General features: G+C 39.3%; 1 protein-coding gene across 9 annotated transcripts in view; it reads left to right on the top strand.

Annotated features, from left to right (window-relative positions):
• Nucleotides 1-17,450, top strand: part of PTPRK (protein tyrosine phosphatase receptor type K) — a 583,649-nt gene that overhangs the window by 124,325 nt on the left and 441,874 nt on the right. For 8 of the 9 annotated variants that reach the window (XM_073337266.1, XM_073337264.1, XM_073337265.1 and 5 more), the window contains exon 2: nt 2,612-2,734. The exons of the other annotated variant lie outside the window; for it this stretch is intronic. In XM_073337266.1, coding sequence (XP_073193367.1) covers nt 2,612-2,734 — 123 coding nt within the window. The remainder of the gene's footprint in view (nt 1-2,611; nt 2,735-17,450) is intronic. 9 annotated transcript variants of the gene reach the window in all.

Below are 17,450 nucleotides of genomic sequence, written 5' to 3'. Positions count from 1 at the left end.
AGGAATTTTTGTGGGGGTTGGGGGGTGTCAAGTTGGCTAAACTGTGTGACAGACCAAAACTCCTCTGTTCACTGCCTACTCTGATATTATGGTTTTATAATGTGGGTCCAACAGACAATTCTTAAGATTCCAGGAAGACTGTTTGCCCTTGTTAAAACAAACACTTGCAAACATGGTTGTCACTAGCATGGTGATAGTCCTAGGGTGGGTAAGACTAATGTCCAGGAAGATGTGTGTATGTAAGGAAGGTATGACATAACAAATACAACTAGCAGAGATTTTTGTGTGGATAATATCGACTACAAACCAACCAATGTCTTGAAATGTATTTGTTGTTTGCAAGGAATTTTGACAAATAATTTTGAGACTCTAGGTATTTGCAAAGTGCTCTCTTAAATGAGTCGTCATTATGTAGTATTGCTTCCACTCACTTGTTAACTGACTGACACTTTTTAAACAAAAGCATAACAGGTAGAACAGAAGGAAGCCTGGCATCCCGGGGTAGGGATTGGGTTGAAAGCTTTTTCTATCAAAACTGTTTAAAAGTGGAAAATTGATTTTGCCAAAACACAAATATTTTTGCCAAAAGTGTTTTGCTTTCTGTGGGAAAATCTTTGCTTTTCATCAAACTCTCCAGCCAAAAATTTTCACTGGTGGGCCAAAAACATTGGATTTTTCAGTTTTTCTGATGAAAAGTCAAGTTTCCTGCAGGAAGCTCCACCCCCTTCTCCCAATTTTTTTTCCCCCAACCAGCTCTACTCCTAGGCTATTTTTGTGTTGCACATGCAGTAGTAGTGAGGTTGGTTTGCACTCCTTTCTTTCTCCAGGAAAAATAAACACAAAAAAACAAGCACATGGGAGGATGCCATTGAGATGGAATGGAAATGACACATTTTTCAGATAATCCTGAATTTACCATAAACGGAAGCAGAGTTTTTAATTCACAGCATCAGGTCCCATTTTCAGTATTGTATGTGAAATTCTTAACACAGACTCTGTGGCCTGTTAGATATTGCCTCTAGTTTATTCTTTAACAGCAGGGAAGAATAATGTTGTGTTTGCAACAGTAAGAATTGTTAATCATATGAATGTACTGATTCAGGCTACGCCGAAACAGGGATAAACAACCCATGGCTGGCCTGGGTCAGTTGACTCAGGCTCACGGGGCTTGGGCTCTGGGGCTGAAAAATCGTTGTCGATGCTCGGGACCCTGGGAGGGTGGAGGAATCCAGAGCTCAGGCTCCAGCAATTTTTAGTGATTTTTAGTCAGGCAGCCTGAGTCAGCTGACCTGGGCTAGCTGTGACTGCTTTATCCCTGTGTAGACATACCCTCGGAAGCCAATGAGGCAGATATGAGTTCACCCCTTAAATACCTCCAACTTATTTTCAACTGCCAGATACTTTTATAACCTTCTTCCTAGGTCCCTATGGCTTCTCTAATGGATTATAAGCTTCTTTCAGTATAAAGATGGTCATGCACTGTGTTTACAGTCTCACTATTTCTTGGAGATAAAGATTATCTGTCCTGATCTTGCCTCCCATTTTCAAAGCAAAGCAGCAAATCCAAGGATTGTTTACCATGGATGGAGATAACAGCTGCTGCAGAACTACGTGCGTGGCATCTGTTGTTCCTATTGTGAAAAATACCTCTCCTCCCCTGAAGTCCCTTTTATCCTCTACTCTTTCTTGTGACTCCATCCTTCATCTCTCCTCTCGTCTTCCCTCTTTCTTACCACACTCTCACCTTTTTCACCTTTATCTTCATAAGTGAAGGAGAAGATTTGAAAACGTGTTAAACATTAGATTTTTATCAAACATTTACCATTACCAAACAGTAGATTTTTATCGTGCTGCAAACTTTGGTTTTTGGTTTTTGGTTTTTTTTTAAACCCTCCCTCCCTGCTCCTTCCCTTTGTCCCTGCCCCTTACAGTTCCTGTTGTTCTGGTGATGGGCACTGGATAAAGATTTTAGATCCATTATTAATGACCCTGAAAAAGAGCCTTCAATTTGTGTTGTTAGGCTGGGTTGGTTAATAAAGTAAGAGCATCAAATCAACTTTGAAGAAATCAAAATATTATTTCAATTCTCAGTGACTGTAATTATACTGTCAGAGTGCTTTCTCTTTCCTCTGCTCTTTCCTTTCCCTCTGCGTGAGCTCCATCGATACGTTTTATTCACTGGTTGGACTGAGTAGGCTGTCAGTGCATCAAAGAAGTTGTTGATTGCACCTTTACTGTTAGCCTTGTTCATTGCTTTATATTTTTTTTCCCCCCTCAGTCTAGATAACATGTCACTTTTTATGCAAACACTGAATCAGGTTCTACTTTGACTTCAGTAGCTCAATCTGTGATTTCCGGCTCCTGTAGAATGAGCTGTTGAGGGAATTTGGCTGTGGAAAGCAGAGAAAATTTAAAGAGAATAACATTGATGGATGAGAGACTTGAGATTTTTAGCTCTGCACATAAAAGCTTGTGAACTATGTTGTAGGCTGTATGGGCTCTGTGGCAGATGTGCCTAGAAGGAACACCTCTGTTTGAATTTGAAAGGATTTTTGTTTTAAATAAATGTAGCATTTGTAACTAATGAAATGTCTGGCTTTCTTTCTTTTAGGGGGATGCACTTTTGATGATGGCCTGGGGCCCTGTGATTACCATCAAGACCTATATGATGACTTTGATTGGGTACATGTCAGTGCTCAAGAACCTCACTATTTGCCACCTGAGATGCCTCAAGGTGAGAGCCACAGTGGTGATGGTACAAGTTGAAGGGAAGGATTTGTGGCTTGCGTTACTTCGTTGTGTTGAGAATTTTGAAGTTTCCTTAAAATGAGGTTACAGCCCTTGAACTTCCCTTAAAACTAGATAACACACAAGCCTGCTTTAGACAAAAATAATAGGTAGATCTTTTAAGTGCTGGTCATGATTTTAGCTGGGTGGACTCCTGATTATTCTAATGAGCATTACACAGCCAGAACCCGTGGAAGCACTTTACAGATATACCCCTTCAAATGTCAGTAAATCTGTTTGTTCAGTCTTCCTTTTAAATACACACAAGAACTTAACCAGCTTCTGCTAACTCTGTCGTATTCAAAAGAAACATAACAAAATTTTACATTTTAAATGACATCTGATATATTTAGACTGAATCATTAGATAATATTGAAAGGCGAGAAAAAGACGCTTGGAGAAAACTGACTGCTCATCTGGGGATAATCAGAAAGGTGATTTATGGAAATATTTCCATTGTTAATTACTACTGAGGACAGGTAATGAATAACTGAAGAGGTACAGCATAGATGACCTTGTGTGCTCACCTTTGATGAACAGCTTAATCGGTGCTTCCCAGACAGGATGATATGTAAAGAAAATGAAAGCATTTGAAATTTAACTACATTTTCCAATTAATAGGACATTAAGTAATTAATCATGCAGAGGAGGAGAAAAGGTCATTGCCACTCTATTTGTAGCTAACATAGCTTCCATTTATGCATGTGGGGAAGAGAAGGAACCTTGCCATTTGAAAGCAACATAACCCTTTTACCATTTCTTCCCCCTTCATTTATTGCTTGTTATGTGTTAATGGTTGTTAGAGAGTATATGTAATTTTTACCCCGTAACTAGTGGCTAGTTAGGCATCTGCTGTTTCACTATGGGTGCATGTTACCATGCCCAAATCTTGTTAAATTGGCTGATGTGTTGAGCAAGTTCCATAGCTGATTTAACAAAATGTGTGATGATGATGCATATCTGCATATAGGAGGGGTAGAAGTTGGTTCTTAAGACAGCATTCGTTGCTGATGGTGTTTTTGTTAGTGTCCAAAGTAGTCCCAAAGAATAAGGCTTGAAGTCGGTTGTCTATTCTCAGGTTCATGTTGTACGATTGCAAATATTTAGCCTTTTAAAATGGTGTGGAATTATATTACTCATAATATGTGTTCATATGGCAGTTTAAATAGCTAGGTTTTGAAAGAGTCTGAAGGACAAGATAGCTCTTGTGTCTCCCTAAATAACATGTCATCCATACAATTTTCAACAAGTTTGACTCTTTGCTCCCTAACCTGACACCTGATGTCTGTTCAGTTTCGTGACAGACCAATTAATTCACCCACTGCATTCCCATTGTGTGGAGTGTAGTTTCCTGTCCAAATGTCATATAAGATTTAGAAGTATTTTTTTCCCCACTTAAACATGTTAAAACTCCCTTTATTTAATCAAATGATCAGGTCTTTGCACACTGAAGGGTGAGGGGTGTATCACAAAACAGTGTGATCATACACATGCAGGCAAGACTCTGAGTTACACAAAGCCACAGTTTAGTATGTTAGATGTTTAAAAATCTACAGATGGTTTTTGGAAATCAGAACCCAGTTTCAAATGCTGGCTCTCCAATAAATTTACTTTGCAATCTGATCAGAAGGCATACACTAGAATTAAGTGGTTCTGATTTTTAAAAGATCTGTACAACATCGGAAGTCCTACACTCAAACTGTTTCAAGTTTGAAATGAACTGGAACATTAGGATTAGGGTTTTACTGTGCAGTGGGACTTCCTATGATATTCTTAAGGTATTTATAATTGAACTATTTCTGAATACCCAAGCCCCTGCCACAGTGTCAGTTTGTCATACGTTCGTTGTTTTACATCTCTGTGGAATGTTTTAAATGTTACGTCCTTTTTAAAGACAAGAACTAAAAGTACCAAGAATATGTAATAACAGATCGCTCATAAATATTGAGTGTGGCTAATGTGACCGAACAACTTTCTTTCACCCATATCACCAGTTAAATTTGGCTTAGGTTTCTAGAAAATAGGTGACTGCCTTGAGACCTTTTTGACACATGTAAAATGAGTTTGATTTTTTTCAGTAATGTTTTTAATGATTAGGTGCCCCCATCACAATAACTACCATCAAAATAAGCAAGTGTTACAAGATTAAGGGGGATTGAGGGTTTAATTACTGGGTTGATATAAGAAGAATATAGTGGTATGAAGAGTCAGAATTAAAGTAGAGTGAAGTAGACACTTTGGTAAAGAGTGGGAAGTCAAATGCAAGTGTGGGGTGGAGTGGTGCAAGGAACAGAGAACTTATCTACCAGCTGGCTGAAGTTGCTGTTCACAGGAGCAGCAGGAGGGTCTGGTTCAATAACATGGCTAAAAGAAGCTAACTCCCTCCCCTCATTGTATCCTTATCCTGGATGAACAGCTAAGTGGGAAAGAAGGTGCTTTGCAAACCCAGTTTGCCTGGGCTACAGGTCGGAAGTACAGGGGAGATGGAAAGAGAGGAAATAAACTTTAGTTCAAATGATGGCTCCCAGTCTATGGAGCTATACCGGAGAGGTGGAGAAGTGACTGTGATTCTCACTGCATCTGGTTGTCATGCTGCTCAGCTTGTAAACACTAGCAGTACAAAAAATAGCCACTGAGTTCCAAGGACTTCTTTATTTTCTCTCATGCCGTGGTCTCTGACCATCAGTGGCAGTGGGTGGGAGAAATGAGCAATTAACTGGTTTTTCAGTTTGGTGGCCTAACTGAAAAACCCAGAAAAACAAATTGTTTTGGATGTTTTGTTTTGTTTTTCTCACTGAAATGAACACTGAAAGAATTTCAGGTTGCAGGTAGAACAAAAATTTGGGTACAACAAACGATTGCTTTTGATTCTAAATGTTTTTTTTCCGCATCTTTCATTTTATTTCCAGGTGTGTGTACTCTTGTTTTAAAAATAAATCTAAGGTTTGAAATAGAACATCTTTTTGAAATGAAAAGTTGAGAAAGTAACCATGGAATGGTTTGGCTGTCTTGAAATCTTTTTTGGCCAAAACTATTCATTAAATTTGACCCAAATTTGCAAATATTTTTGATTGGCCAGAAGTTTAATTTTGCAGTGGATAAACTATTCAGCCAAAAGAAGGCAGCCAGCTCCAGTGGGTGGAAGAGCAGCAGCTGCCAGCAGGGCAAGGAAGAGGAAATGCGGTAGGGGCGCGGAAATTGCCTCGCTCTTGTCAGCATTGCAGAAGCATCCTCCCAACAGTGGTTGAAACCACGGAGTGGAGAGCAGCTGGTAGCACCCTGTCAGGCTTCCCTGGATGTTCTCTTCCAGCAGCCATCCAACTTTGGAGAGGTAAAATAATGAAGCAACAAGAGGAGAGTGAGTGCAAATAAAGTTAACCTTCTGCTCTTTATGTTTGAAAAATCCCTGCTTTTCTGTAGCTCTTCATGTGCCATGGATCTCTCTGAAGGGTAATAACCAGCCCACTACTCTGTACGGTGATGGGGTTGCATGCACAGCTTTCTTGCTTCATGATGGAGCTCGGCTAGGAGCAGAGAATCTAGTGATGCTCCGATCCTCCCACGCTCTTCAACTCTTTAGGGTATAATAAAGCTATAACCATTGGCTGAAGTACTCCTCATGGAGCTGCTCTGTGGGTTTGGAGGAAGGGTACCTTATTTTTCATATTGTCGCTAAATCCCACACAGCTATTCTTGGCTACTTTAGCGGGTGCTTGTTTAAGGCTTTGATACCTGAAAAAAGAATATTGCACATGCTTAGTGTGCAGTTTTAAGTCCTCCTAACTTTCTCAAAATAAAACATTTTTTGAAACTATGCAAAGACCAAAATATTTAGTGAGGATTATCTCCAGGCCAAATCTCAACTTTCAAACTTCTACCATTGTTTAAGGTGGTTGGGGGAAGAAAGAGGATTTTTTGGTTTTTTCCCTCTTCCATAATTCAAATGGCGGAAGAGATTTTAGTCAAACTTTACAAAAAGCTTTCCACCGGATAGTCATCAAGCATGGAAAATTTCAGGCCCATAGGCAAATGTTTTGGAATGTTATGAGCATGTGAAAACAGGTAATAATGGAAAGTATTTTGCAACCTTAACTGTGGTATTTGCTACCGTCACACCAGATATAACAACCTCTTTTGAATGAGTAATGCAGCTTCAGACATGTTTTTCTATATTGATCTAAACTGCATTTTTCAAATTATGATCAAAGGGAAAAGTCTGTTGTTTCTATTATGGGAAAATCATATATGCAGCATATATACCATTTTATTCAATGTAAGGGGAATAGTTGCAGGAGGTGGTCACCTGCAGTTTTCAAGATTAAACTTGTAAATTGTTTGAGCTACAGTTTGCATGATAAGGAATCTGGACTTTATCATTAATATCAATGGAAACATTATCTAATATGGTCAATGTCCAGTTATCCCTTTCTGCTTGCAATCTGTATCCTTATGTAGGATAACTACTATTTGAATATCACACCTATAATACTGTAATAGTTGAGCGAGAAGGCTGGTAATTGGTGAAAATATAGGCATAAACAGAATTTAATTGTGGTACAGTCAAATGTGGGTTATTGCTATGATTGCAAAGATCAGTATACTTAAACAGTCTGGGCTGCATTTGAGTCATCAGGATTACACCTTACAAAATTAAATGGCTTAGTGATATGCAGTGTAAAGGTCTCCATTGTAGGTTTTACACAGCTCAAAATATGGGTGGGATAATTTTGACAGTAAAGCATTGAGAATGTAAGCATTTTTCAGTGCAGCTGAACTATTGCATTTTTTGTGTAATGTCTTGCTTCATTTGCATAAGTGCAGCTGCATGAAGTTGGGTTGAAAATGGGGATGGAATATTAAGAGAGAATTCTGTGAAATGCAGGGGGCAAATTGTAAACTGACTTGTACTCATTTAAAATAGGGTAAGAAAGATGGGGTGCTGTTTTTGTTTGATCTACCTTTTTTATAGGTCTTTTTATAGCTATTAAAGCAAATATTTTCTACTCGTCTATCTAGGTGAACTCTTAGGAACGTATATATCACCATCAGCTGTATAATTAAAGTATACATTAGAAACGTTAAGAGCCATGAGTGGGAAGATGGAATCTGATTTCTGGATGTAGACTATTCCCCTAGTCACTCCTAGGGGACAATTAGATACACCTTGTGCTCATTATGTCTTTTTTTGTATAATGATTCATGAACAATGGTGCTCTTTTAATAATATGGTTGGGGACATATTCCATAGCGAACTGGGGACAGGGGTGTGTTTCTTTCCATATTATTATATCTATTGGTGCATTTACCCTTAGTCTAAAGAAGAAAGTTCATTTACCACATTTGTGCTGCCCATTAAGAGCAGACGCACTGAGAGGCAATGCAGGGTCAGTGAGTGAGAGCCTGGAATGGACTGCTCGAGGGGAACCACTTAATGAGGGTTGGTTTTTAATGTAAGGGCTATTTTCCCCACCGGGTACAAATGCTATCTGAAGAATATCTAAATTGTAGTGGGCAGGAATGGTGTGGTGAGATGAGCTTCTTCTTGTGCCTGGTCTTTCAGAAACGTAATGTGTCTGGTTTGGATAAGTTCTAATGTTGTGGAACTAGTTTTCAAGAAACGTGGGGGAAAATGAGCTAATATTAACGTCCAAGTCCTGAAATAAAGTATACTTTTAGAAAGAAGAAAGAGGCAAAGTATAGGAAGGATTTCAGGTACTATTCCGACACCTTTTTTACATGTGCCTTAAAATCAATATCTGATCCAGAGAAACAAAATTTCTTCTTCCTGTGAAGAACGCTGCAGAAATTAGTTATGACCTTGCACCGTCACCCTAAATTAGAAAAACAATGCTGCACCCTCCTGCTTCCAACCCAAAACATACATGGCTGATTCTGATGCAGACCAGCCACTAGCTCCATGGCTAAAAGCTACAACACAAGTTGGTAAGAGTTGAAGATATGAATTACTAAACAGTGGAAAGGTCACTTATTTGACACAGATGTCTAAATTTCTGAACGCTTTTAATTATCCATATAAATAATGCTTTGGTATTCACACTGAACAAAATTCATCCTGGGTGGGGGGCCAGTTGCATGCCACTTACACCCTGCATTGGGGTGCTTAGAGGGCAAACCACTGGTGTAAGGGAGAGCCTCTGGACCAGCTGCATAGCCCAGAATCAGTCTCTTCATTGGCCCACAGGAAGTGTATTGATGGAGATATGGGAGCAGAAGGGCCATGCGATCCATGTTTACGTGGGCACACCTAACACAATTTACAAGTAGCAAGAAGGGGCTATGGCTAAGATGCAGACCCAGGTGGGCAGGGGTGTAGATTTAATTTCTAGTCTCTCCTTTTACTTTCATAAAGTGCAGTTTTGTGGGGATTTATATAGGTGAAGCTTAATTTCAGCCGGCTGTGAATAAGACCAAATTGTGTCGATGTGTGGAAGGGTGAAGGGAAATGGCTCAAGTTGCTGCTCTGAAAAGTAGAAAAATATCAACCAAGAAATAGAAGTTCTATGAAGAAAATTGCACATTTTGCAGCTTTTGAAGAGGGGAGAGAATGCTAACAGCGTCATGAAATACGAAGCCCTTCCTTAGAGACACTGATTGAGAAAAGATGTGCCAACATGCTCTTTGTACTACAGGAGAGCAGGATTTAAATGGAACACTCTAAAACTTTTACAGACAGCTGAGCAATTGACTGCTGTGTTCTTGCTATGATTTTGCTGCTAATGGTTTGAATTGGCCATTTAGGGGTAGGGGATCAGAGAAACTTTGAGAGTTTTATTTGCTGATCCATTTAGGTGAGAGATGCCTTAGGGAAGACAGTAGCTTAAATCTAGAAGTTTTATTGTATGATATTTGCCTTGGTCTTTTAACTATTAAAAAAGAATCAAACCCAACAAATTCATGTGCTGGAGGGTTAAGAAATTTTGTTGTCTATTTTCTTCTCTCTCTCAATTGTGTATTGAAAGGAAAGGGGACATGCTTTTTGTAAGCTACTTTGGTGAATTTTTGGTTTCTTTACCATTTTCAGCCTCCCCACCTGCACCTTACCCTAGAAAGTATCCCCAAACAAAACAACGTATGTATACATTAATATGTAAATATACATGTTTATATTTTATATTGTATGTAGTACACAGTATGTGCGCTGATCATGTTAATACACGATAGCTTTGTGGGGCTAAGAGAATAGCCTGTCAACAGTGGTCCTTGCTGAAGTGCAAAGGTGCCATGCTGCATTCATCCCTTGTTAACTTCAGGGAGCTTGATCAGGAAATATGTTTTGCTAGGCTTCTAAAATGATGGGCATTTTTATGTTGTAACAGAATCATTAATGATTATCGCATCTTTGTAGTATTTGGTAGTGGCATTTTTAATATTAAACTGCCTTGTTAATACAGGAAACGAATGTCTATCAGATAAAAACCTAGGCCCTACTAAACATATACTTATTCATCTATTAACAGGCTGGCCTAATACAGCTTGTTCATCAACTTATTGCCCCATTCCTTGTAAATAAAGAGCACCCAGTTTATAACTTGATGTTTCAGATGCACAGTAGGATTGGGAAGTCAGCATAGCATACTACCTCCGTACTGAGTTTTAATGTGCTTGAGAATAATGAAGTGGGCAGGTGTTATAGAAGGCCTTACAGATAATGTAGAGTGAACTGAAATATCTTGCTTTGTGTGGAGTTTGAATAAACCTGATTTTTCTCGAAGTGTAGATATTGGAGTAGTAAATACCCTGAAGTTTTTTAGTAATAGAAACAATCATGTCTCCAGATGGACTAATCTACTTGCTACTTTCACTTCCAGTGAAACAACCAGATTATCCTCTCCCTAGAAAGTTACAAGAAATAAAGCTAGCAGAAACTGTTAAAAGTGCTTGGATATTACTGGCAGAATTGCTGGCTCACTGTACTTAGCTCTCTTGGCAGTTGGCTCCCAGTGCACAAACCTTTGTGGATACAGAATGGAAGCTTAACTGCTTGGGGTTTTTTTGTTTTTTGTTTTTTTTTTTTTTGGAAGGTCACGGATATCCTTTAGTTGAACATTACCTTTGTGGTTGAGTATGGATTACCAAGTTGCTGATTTGGTATTGAAACTTTATTTTCCTCTGATGTTCATGCACAGACATGTATTGCGCTGACATTGATTAAATCTTAAATCTGTTAGGCTGGGAATTGGCTAGGACCTATTCAAACAAAGTAACAGTAGAATCTGTGCAAAATGCAACTTGAAGTAGGTAGTCTTTTAAAAGGCACCCCCCGCCCCACACACACACCTCCTCTTCAAATATCCCCAGTTCTGCTCCATCTTTTAATAGAAGATGTCCCCTATTATTTCAGTTTCTTGGGTGGTAATTTAAGGTAGGGCTTGAAAAATCCAATTGCTGCAGGTAAAGAGTTCCAGTGCAGCAAGGTGAAAAATGACCAATCCTAGTCAATATTCACTGTTGCTACTCAGACTCCTGACAGCAGCATTGAAGCTATGGCCTCAGATTCAGTCTGTCACTGCTTGGGAATAGCTATAAGTATCAGGAAAGAGTGAGGAGGGTCACTGGAGCAACTTGGTCAGGAACAGGCTAGAGAAGGAATAGAGCAGTAGAATATGAGCCTTTGTGAGGTAGGAGGAACAACATAAATCTTCTCCCCTAGAGTAATGGGGGCTTCAAGTTTATCAGATACCTAGTTGCCAAAGTCTGTTATGCAGGCTAGAATCCCTCAGGCAAGGTTGAGGTAGAGCAGCTGGGTGGAATCTCAGTGCTTTCCCAACAGGCTGAGAATGGAGGTGAGTTTCTTACTAGAGTGTTGCTCCTGGACAAATAACCTTTCACCATTTTGTATTCAGCGTTTGCTAGTATGTTTTGTTCTCCTGACTCCTAGGTGGAAAAGTTAGAAAAGAGAAGTACAGTATCTGAGTGAGTTTGGGAAAGAAAAGTGGAAGAAAATATAGGGGAGAAGATAAAATAATGTAGAGACAACGAAGGAAACGGGGAAACACATTGGAGACAACTTGCACCATGATTTCATACCGGAAAAGAGTGGCGTGAAGCCAGGAATGCAAAGGAACTATAACAAATACAAGAGATGTTAATTTACACTTTTAAAATGTATTAACTGTGTTGTCAATCAACCTTCTATTGAAATGTCGTGTGCAGTAAGATTTCCAGATATTGGAGTTACAAAGCTCCTCCTTGTTTGGGGACCCGGTTATCTGAGATTTTCCCCTCTCCCTGTGCTGAATTACCACTATTGTAACAAGCTGCTATGTTGAGCTGGAGCCCCTCTGCTATATAGAAGTAGAAGCACCATGCAGGGTCTACTTTGAGGCCTGGCCTACGCGAGGGGGAGGTGTCGATCTAAGTTACGCAACTTCAGTTATGTGACTAATGTAGCTGAAGGCGGCATACTTAGATCTACTTACCGCGGTGTTTTCACTGTGGTAGGTTGATTGCTGACGCTCCCCCATCGCCTCCACCTATGTTTCTTGCTCTGGTGGAGTACCGGAGTCGACAGGAGAGCGCTCGGCGGTCAATTTATCGCATCTTCACTAAACGTGATAAATCAACCCCTGCTGGATCGATTGCTCCGGAGGCAAGTGTAGACATTCCCTGACTTTAGAACCTGCTCCAGAGGCAGGATTTGTTAAGTTGCCAATCACACAGCCAGTCCTGTTTCTCCACCACACCCCGGTCGAGGCTTTTGGAGAGGAGTTCAGGTCTATTATTCTTATAGTAGACAACTGTTTTCTTTCAGTTATGGGGGAGTGTGGCCTTTGGCAGCATGGCACAGTGCAAGTATGTCCCCTATAGCTAGCAAGGTTAGGCTCCAGGCTAGTGGTTGGTTGTTAATTTTGCAAGGGTGGACTTAAGGTCATTTTCATGGAATATTCAATGAAAGTGAATTGCTAGTTATGAATATTTCATATTCTGTTTTTACAATATATAACCATAATCACTAAATAAACTCCCACAGAAGATGGGTGTATTTCTATATAACGTGTTGTGTTGTGATCCTATTGCGGTTGTGCCCAGGGCTCCCAAGGAGTATCTGAGCCTCACTGTTAATTGCTGTACAAATGCATAGGATTACACACTGCATAATAACCCAAAGAACCAGCAACCTATTTTAAGACAACATTCAAAAGAAGTGAGGGTAACAAACAGTAGATAGGTGGGTAGAAGGAATAAAGAGGGTAAATTCTGTTTAATTTTTTAAAATCAGGAATCCCATTAAAGTCAACAAAATCAAGGGGCAAAGAGAGGAAATATTAAAATTAATGAATCTTTTTCTTGTATAATACAGTATCTGAAATTTTACTGTCTACTTAAATAGTGATTTTTTTCAAGCGCTTTCCTTTTTGGCTGTTCAGTGTGTAATTTTATATTCCTTTGTTATGCTTTTGCTGCTGGTCGGTGCTGATGCAGCATTGACTAATGTTTTTTTAACGGTACACACAGCTGCTGTAATAGAGCTGCACAACTGCGCAGAACCACACTTGGATTAAACTGGTAACAGTTAAAAATGAAGTAACTTTTTCTTTCACTGACTGTGGGCTAATGAAGCAAGTGTATTTGGAGACCAGTCAGATTTTAAACTTGTGTATTGTTATCCATTAACGGTATTGAGATCTGTTAAAGAGGCCGTTATTAAGATAACTGTGTCTGTAGCGGAGTGTTGTCAGATCAGGAACGTTCATTTAATCCTCATTTCCTTTGCCCTCCGAGTTTTTTATTCCCCTTTCTCACCTCTGTACACACACATCATGTGAAAGGTGACCTCTTGCAGATGAGGTCAGTGTGAACACCAGTAAGTAGGTAAGCTGTAAAAATGCCTGCCATTGCTTGGGGTTTTATTTGCCTGGTAGCAGGGTGATGTCATTGTGTAGCCAAAGAGTCAGCATATTAATTTATTACTTAGTTGCAAGGGTACTGTAACTCTGTTTGTAAAACCTACTTGAAATGTTGGTTCTGGATCTTGGAGGGATCATAAACATGGATATGTGGGCTGCCATCTCTGACACAGCAGATCCCACAAGCTTGTCTCTCACAGCTTGGCAGAGTAACTCTTTGCTTGTAGAGGAGGTTAGCTGGTATTGTTCAGAATTGAAATAAGTGAGGAATGAGATCCAATGGGAAAGGTCAGATGTTACTGATGTAATTCAGTACGAAGCTCTAAATTATAATGTACCTGGTTTCTGTACAGTTATAGTGTGCGTCTGAACTCTGTATGGTAAAATTCCATTTATTTAGGGATCAGGACGATTTCCTGTCAGCCTGTCACTTGTGCAGATAGCGATTTTTATTGATCTAAGAGTTATGATCTAGCATAGCTGCTGTGAATGCTATGGATCTGTCTCTAAGAGAAGAAACCTTAGGTATTGTTAATGCTTCAATCATATGTAAGAAGTGCAGTTTACATAAAAAAGGAAATTTTGGTCTTTTGATACTATAAGGATTTAAATTTTAATTCTCATTCTGCCCATCTGTTGTCGTTCCCCTCCCCCTCCCTCCACTAGGTATTGGTTTTGTAGATGCTAGGTTCTGTATTTATAGTATTTATCCGCACAAGACCCCATTGTTCCTATTTTACAAATTGTACCTCAGTTCCTTGAGAGGTTAAGTGATATGCTCCAGGTCACACAGAAAATAGTTGGCAGAGCAGGGATTTGATCCCAGGCCTCCCATGTCCTAAGATAGTGTCTGAACCATCATCCTTCCTCTCTGGAAAGTGATCCAGATTTTACACAAAATGTATGTAAAAATAAAGGCTAAACCATAGAGAACATGGGCTAAGGAGACAATTCCCCAAGTCAAGGGAATGAGCCTGGATAACATCAATGCTACTGGCACCCAAGAGAGAACTATCTGTATCCGCCCAAAATAGAAAAATACATATCTAGAACAAGTAACATAGGGCTTAGACCTGGTCACAACAAATGTCATGAATTTCCACTGAGTCCATTACTTTCAAGAGCCATTGACAGATGAGAGCTAAACTCAACCCTCATTGGTCAAAGAGATTTTCTCCCAAATACTTCAGCTGTCAGTTGGAGGGATAAACATGTTTATCAGCAAATCTGCTACAACTGTGACTGATTTGCTATTCAGACCCAGTCTTTATGAGCACAGTAGTCTGGCTGTGCCAAAGGACATATTGGAAAGTTAAGGATATCCTGAACAAGTGATTGCCCCGCTTCTCTCTCCCCCCCTCCCCAGCCCCCACTATTATATTAGTGTGAAGAATGAATCTAGGCATGCATGATATGTAAAGAGAATGAAAAACGAATCAGTGGAACTCTCCAATCTCTAGTATCTTCCATAGGAGCATCTATCAGCAAGAATGAGTATTAGTTGCATCCAAGTACAAGCATCCAAGTCCTGAATTAGGTAATCAGATTCTGCAGGAACAAGCTTTCATGCTCACTGTCTCATACTTTATCTGTCAAGATGGAATTTCTAGTTCCCATAGCTTTCTTCAAGAGGGTATTAGAGTTGGAGATCAATATTGTATGATGCACAATGAGAAGAACTCTGAAATGTTTCCATTCCAAGAATATACTTACATTCCATTAGACTTGGGGACTAGCACTTGCTTCTATTCAATCCCATTGTATACTAAGAAGAAATTAAGGCACAACATGAGTGTTTGAGGGACAATCAAAATATACAGTATAAGGACAGAATAATTTAGGAAATCCACAGCATCTTTTGTCTTTCAGTAGTGGGAAGAAGGTGATTAATGGCACAGTGGTCAGGTCAAGACAACAAGATGCAAGCAGCAAGACAAACATATCCAGTGAGTCTTGAAATCACAAAATGGATAGCAGCATCTTCTGCAGACAGAGGTCTATGCACTGATGGAGAAAATGCAAAACAAAATAGCATGTTAAACAACTGTTTGGGCAACAGTCCATATATTCAACAATATTATAGACACATCTTATCAGATTTGATGGAGGCAGCATTTGGTATCGGGATCCTATAGTCCCTAGTGAAGTGCAATTAAAAGTAATTCTTATTCTTAAACTCCTGTAGTTTTGTCTTTTATGTGCATAATCCCAAGAGGTATTTGAGAGAGAAAGTTAGTTCTTGTACTGCTCAGAGGAAAGCATTTTTAAAGTTATCTGACAGTTCTGATCCACCATGGAATCATGATTTAAAACCACAGTACAGAAAAGTAGTGTATGGAATTTAGTTGAAAGCACTAACCAAAGCCTTAACATGTAGATTATTAACCAGTTGTTGTAGTATTGGGATTTTTACTGTTATTTGACTTAAGTACTTCTGATGAGCAGTTGAGGGGATGTTTGAGTTGTCTGTTATAAATTGGATTGAACTGTTTCCAAGTCCCTTGAGGGACAAAACCTACCCATGCGTACACAACAGGCAGACATACTATATTATTTCAGAGAAAGTAAACAAAAAGTAAGAATAAACTTTTCTGTAGCATTCTTACCTTCTCTTCACTGCTGGTTCAATCCTATGAATGAAGGATCAGCACAAACCACACTCCAGGAGCGAGAAACTGTGCTACTGTCAGTTTCTTCTTTCCAGCCAAGTCCAGGTCATCTGAGCTAACCCTTCTGCCTCCCTGCCCCTCTTTGTGTGAAGATGTCCAGTGGGCTCTGTGTTTTGGGACAAAATGACATACATTTTAAGAGACCTTCCAATAGTTTGTAAACTTATTTAAAAAGCACAAAGAAAAGGAGTATTTGTGGCACCTTAGAGACTAACACATTTATTTGAGCATAAGCTTTCATGAGCTACAGCATCCGATGAAGTAGCTGTAGCTCACGAAAGTTTATGCTCAAATAAATGTGTTAGTCTGTAAGGTGCCACAAGTCCTCCTTTTCTTTTTGCAAATACAGACTAACACGGCTGCTACTCTGAAACCTGTTAAAAGCACAGGTATTCTGGAAATGAATTATGGCCCCAGGCCAGTGGCAAAATGCCTATATGTACGTAGTTGATTGCTTTACATGCTTTTTGCATAAATGTTGTTAGTGACAGTGACTTGAGGCAAGCTCTTTGCAAGAATCTGGTAGGTGGGCCCTTCTCCAGGCCTCTCCCTGATTGACAGTGCCAGCTGCTTTTTTCATTGAGGAGGGACCCAAGCCTACACATAAATCATAAAATGGAGTGCTGGTGAGGTTCTGTGATAGTCCACCAAATCAGATGAGGGAATAAGATTAGCAGCAGCTCCTTATCACTTATCTATAAGTAGCAAGAAAAATGGTCATTTTCAGATTTCAGTCTGGGGGCTATATGCTGGAATTCTCATGATGTTGCTAGTAAAAAAATTTTAGAGTTTCTAAAAACTATATATAACTTTGTAACACATAGTATTCCAACAAAATTGAGATAGTTGTATATTGGACCTCATTCTGATTGGTAAAGGTGAATTGATCACCGAACTAAAAATTGATGATTGCATATGTGCAAGTGATTCTTGTGTGCAAACTGAAATATAATCCTGTCTAGTAACATATATGTATAGTACTTTTAAAATGACAATTTCTCAAAGCTGCAAACAATCATAAGTACAATTGAGTAGAAGGAAATATTTAAACATAAAAATATGGATGACTATTGTTAAATTGTTAAAGAATACTTTATTAGATGCCCCCTCCCAAAAGCCACAATTC

This window comes from Lepidochelys kempii, chromosome 3 (assembly GCF_965140265.1).
Source record: "Lepidochelys kempii isolate rLepKem1 chromosome 3, rLepKem1.hap2, whole genome shotgun sequence".
Classification (NCBI taxonomy): Eukaryota; Metazoa; Chordata; order Testudines; family Cheloniidae; genus Lepidochelys; species Lepidochelys kempii.
The sequence above is the reverse complement of the archived record's forward strand: the minus strand, read 5'-3'. Positions and strand labels throughout refer to the sequence as shown.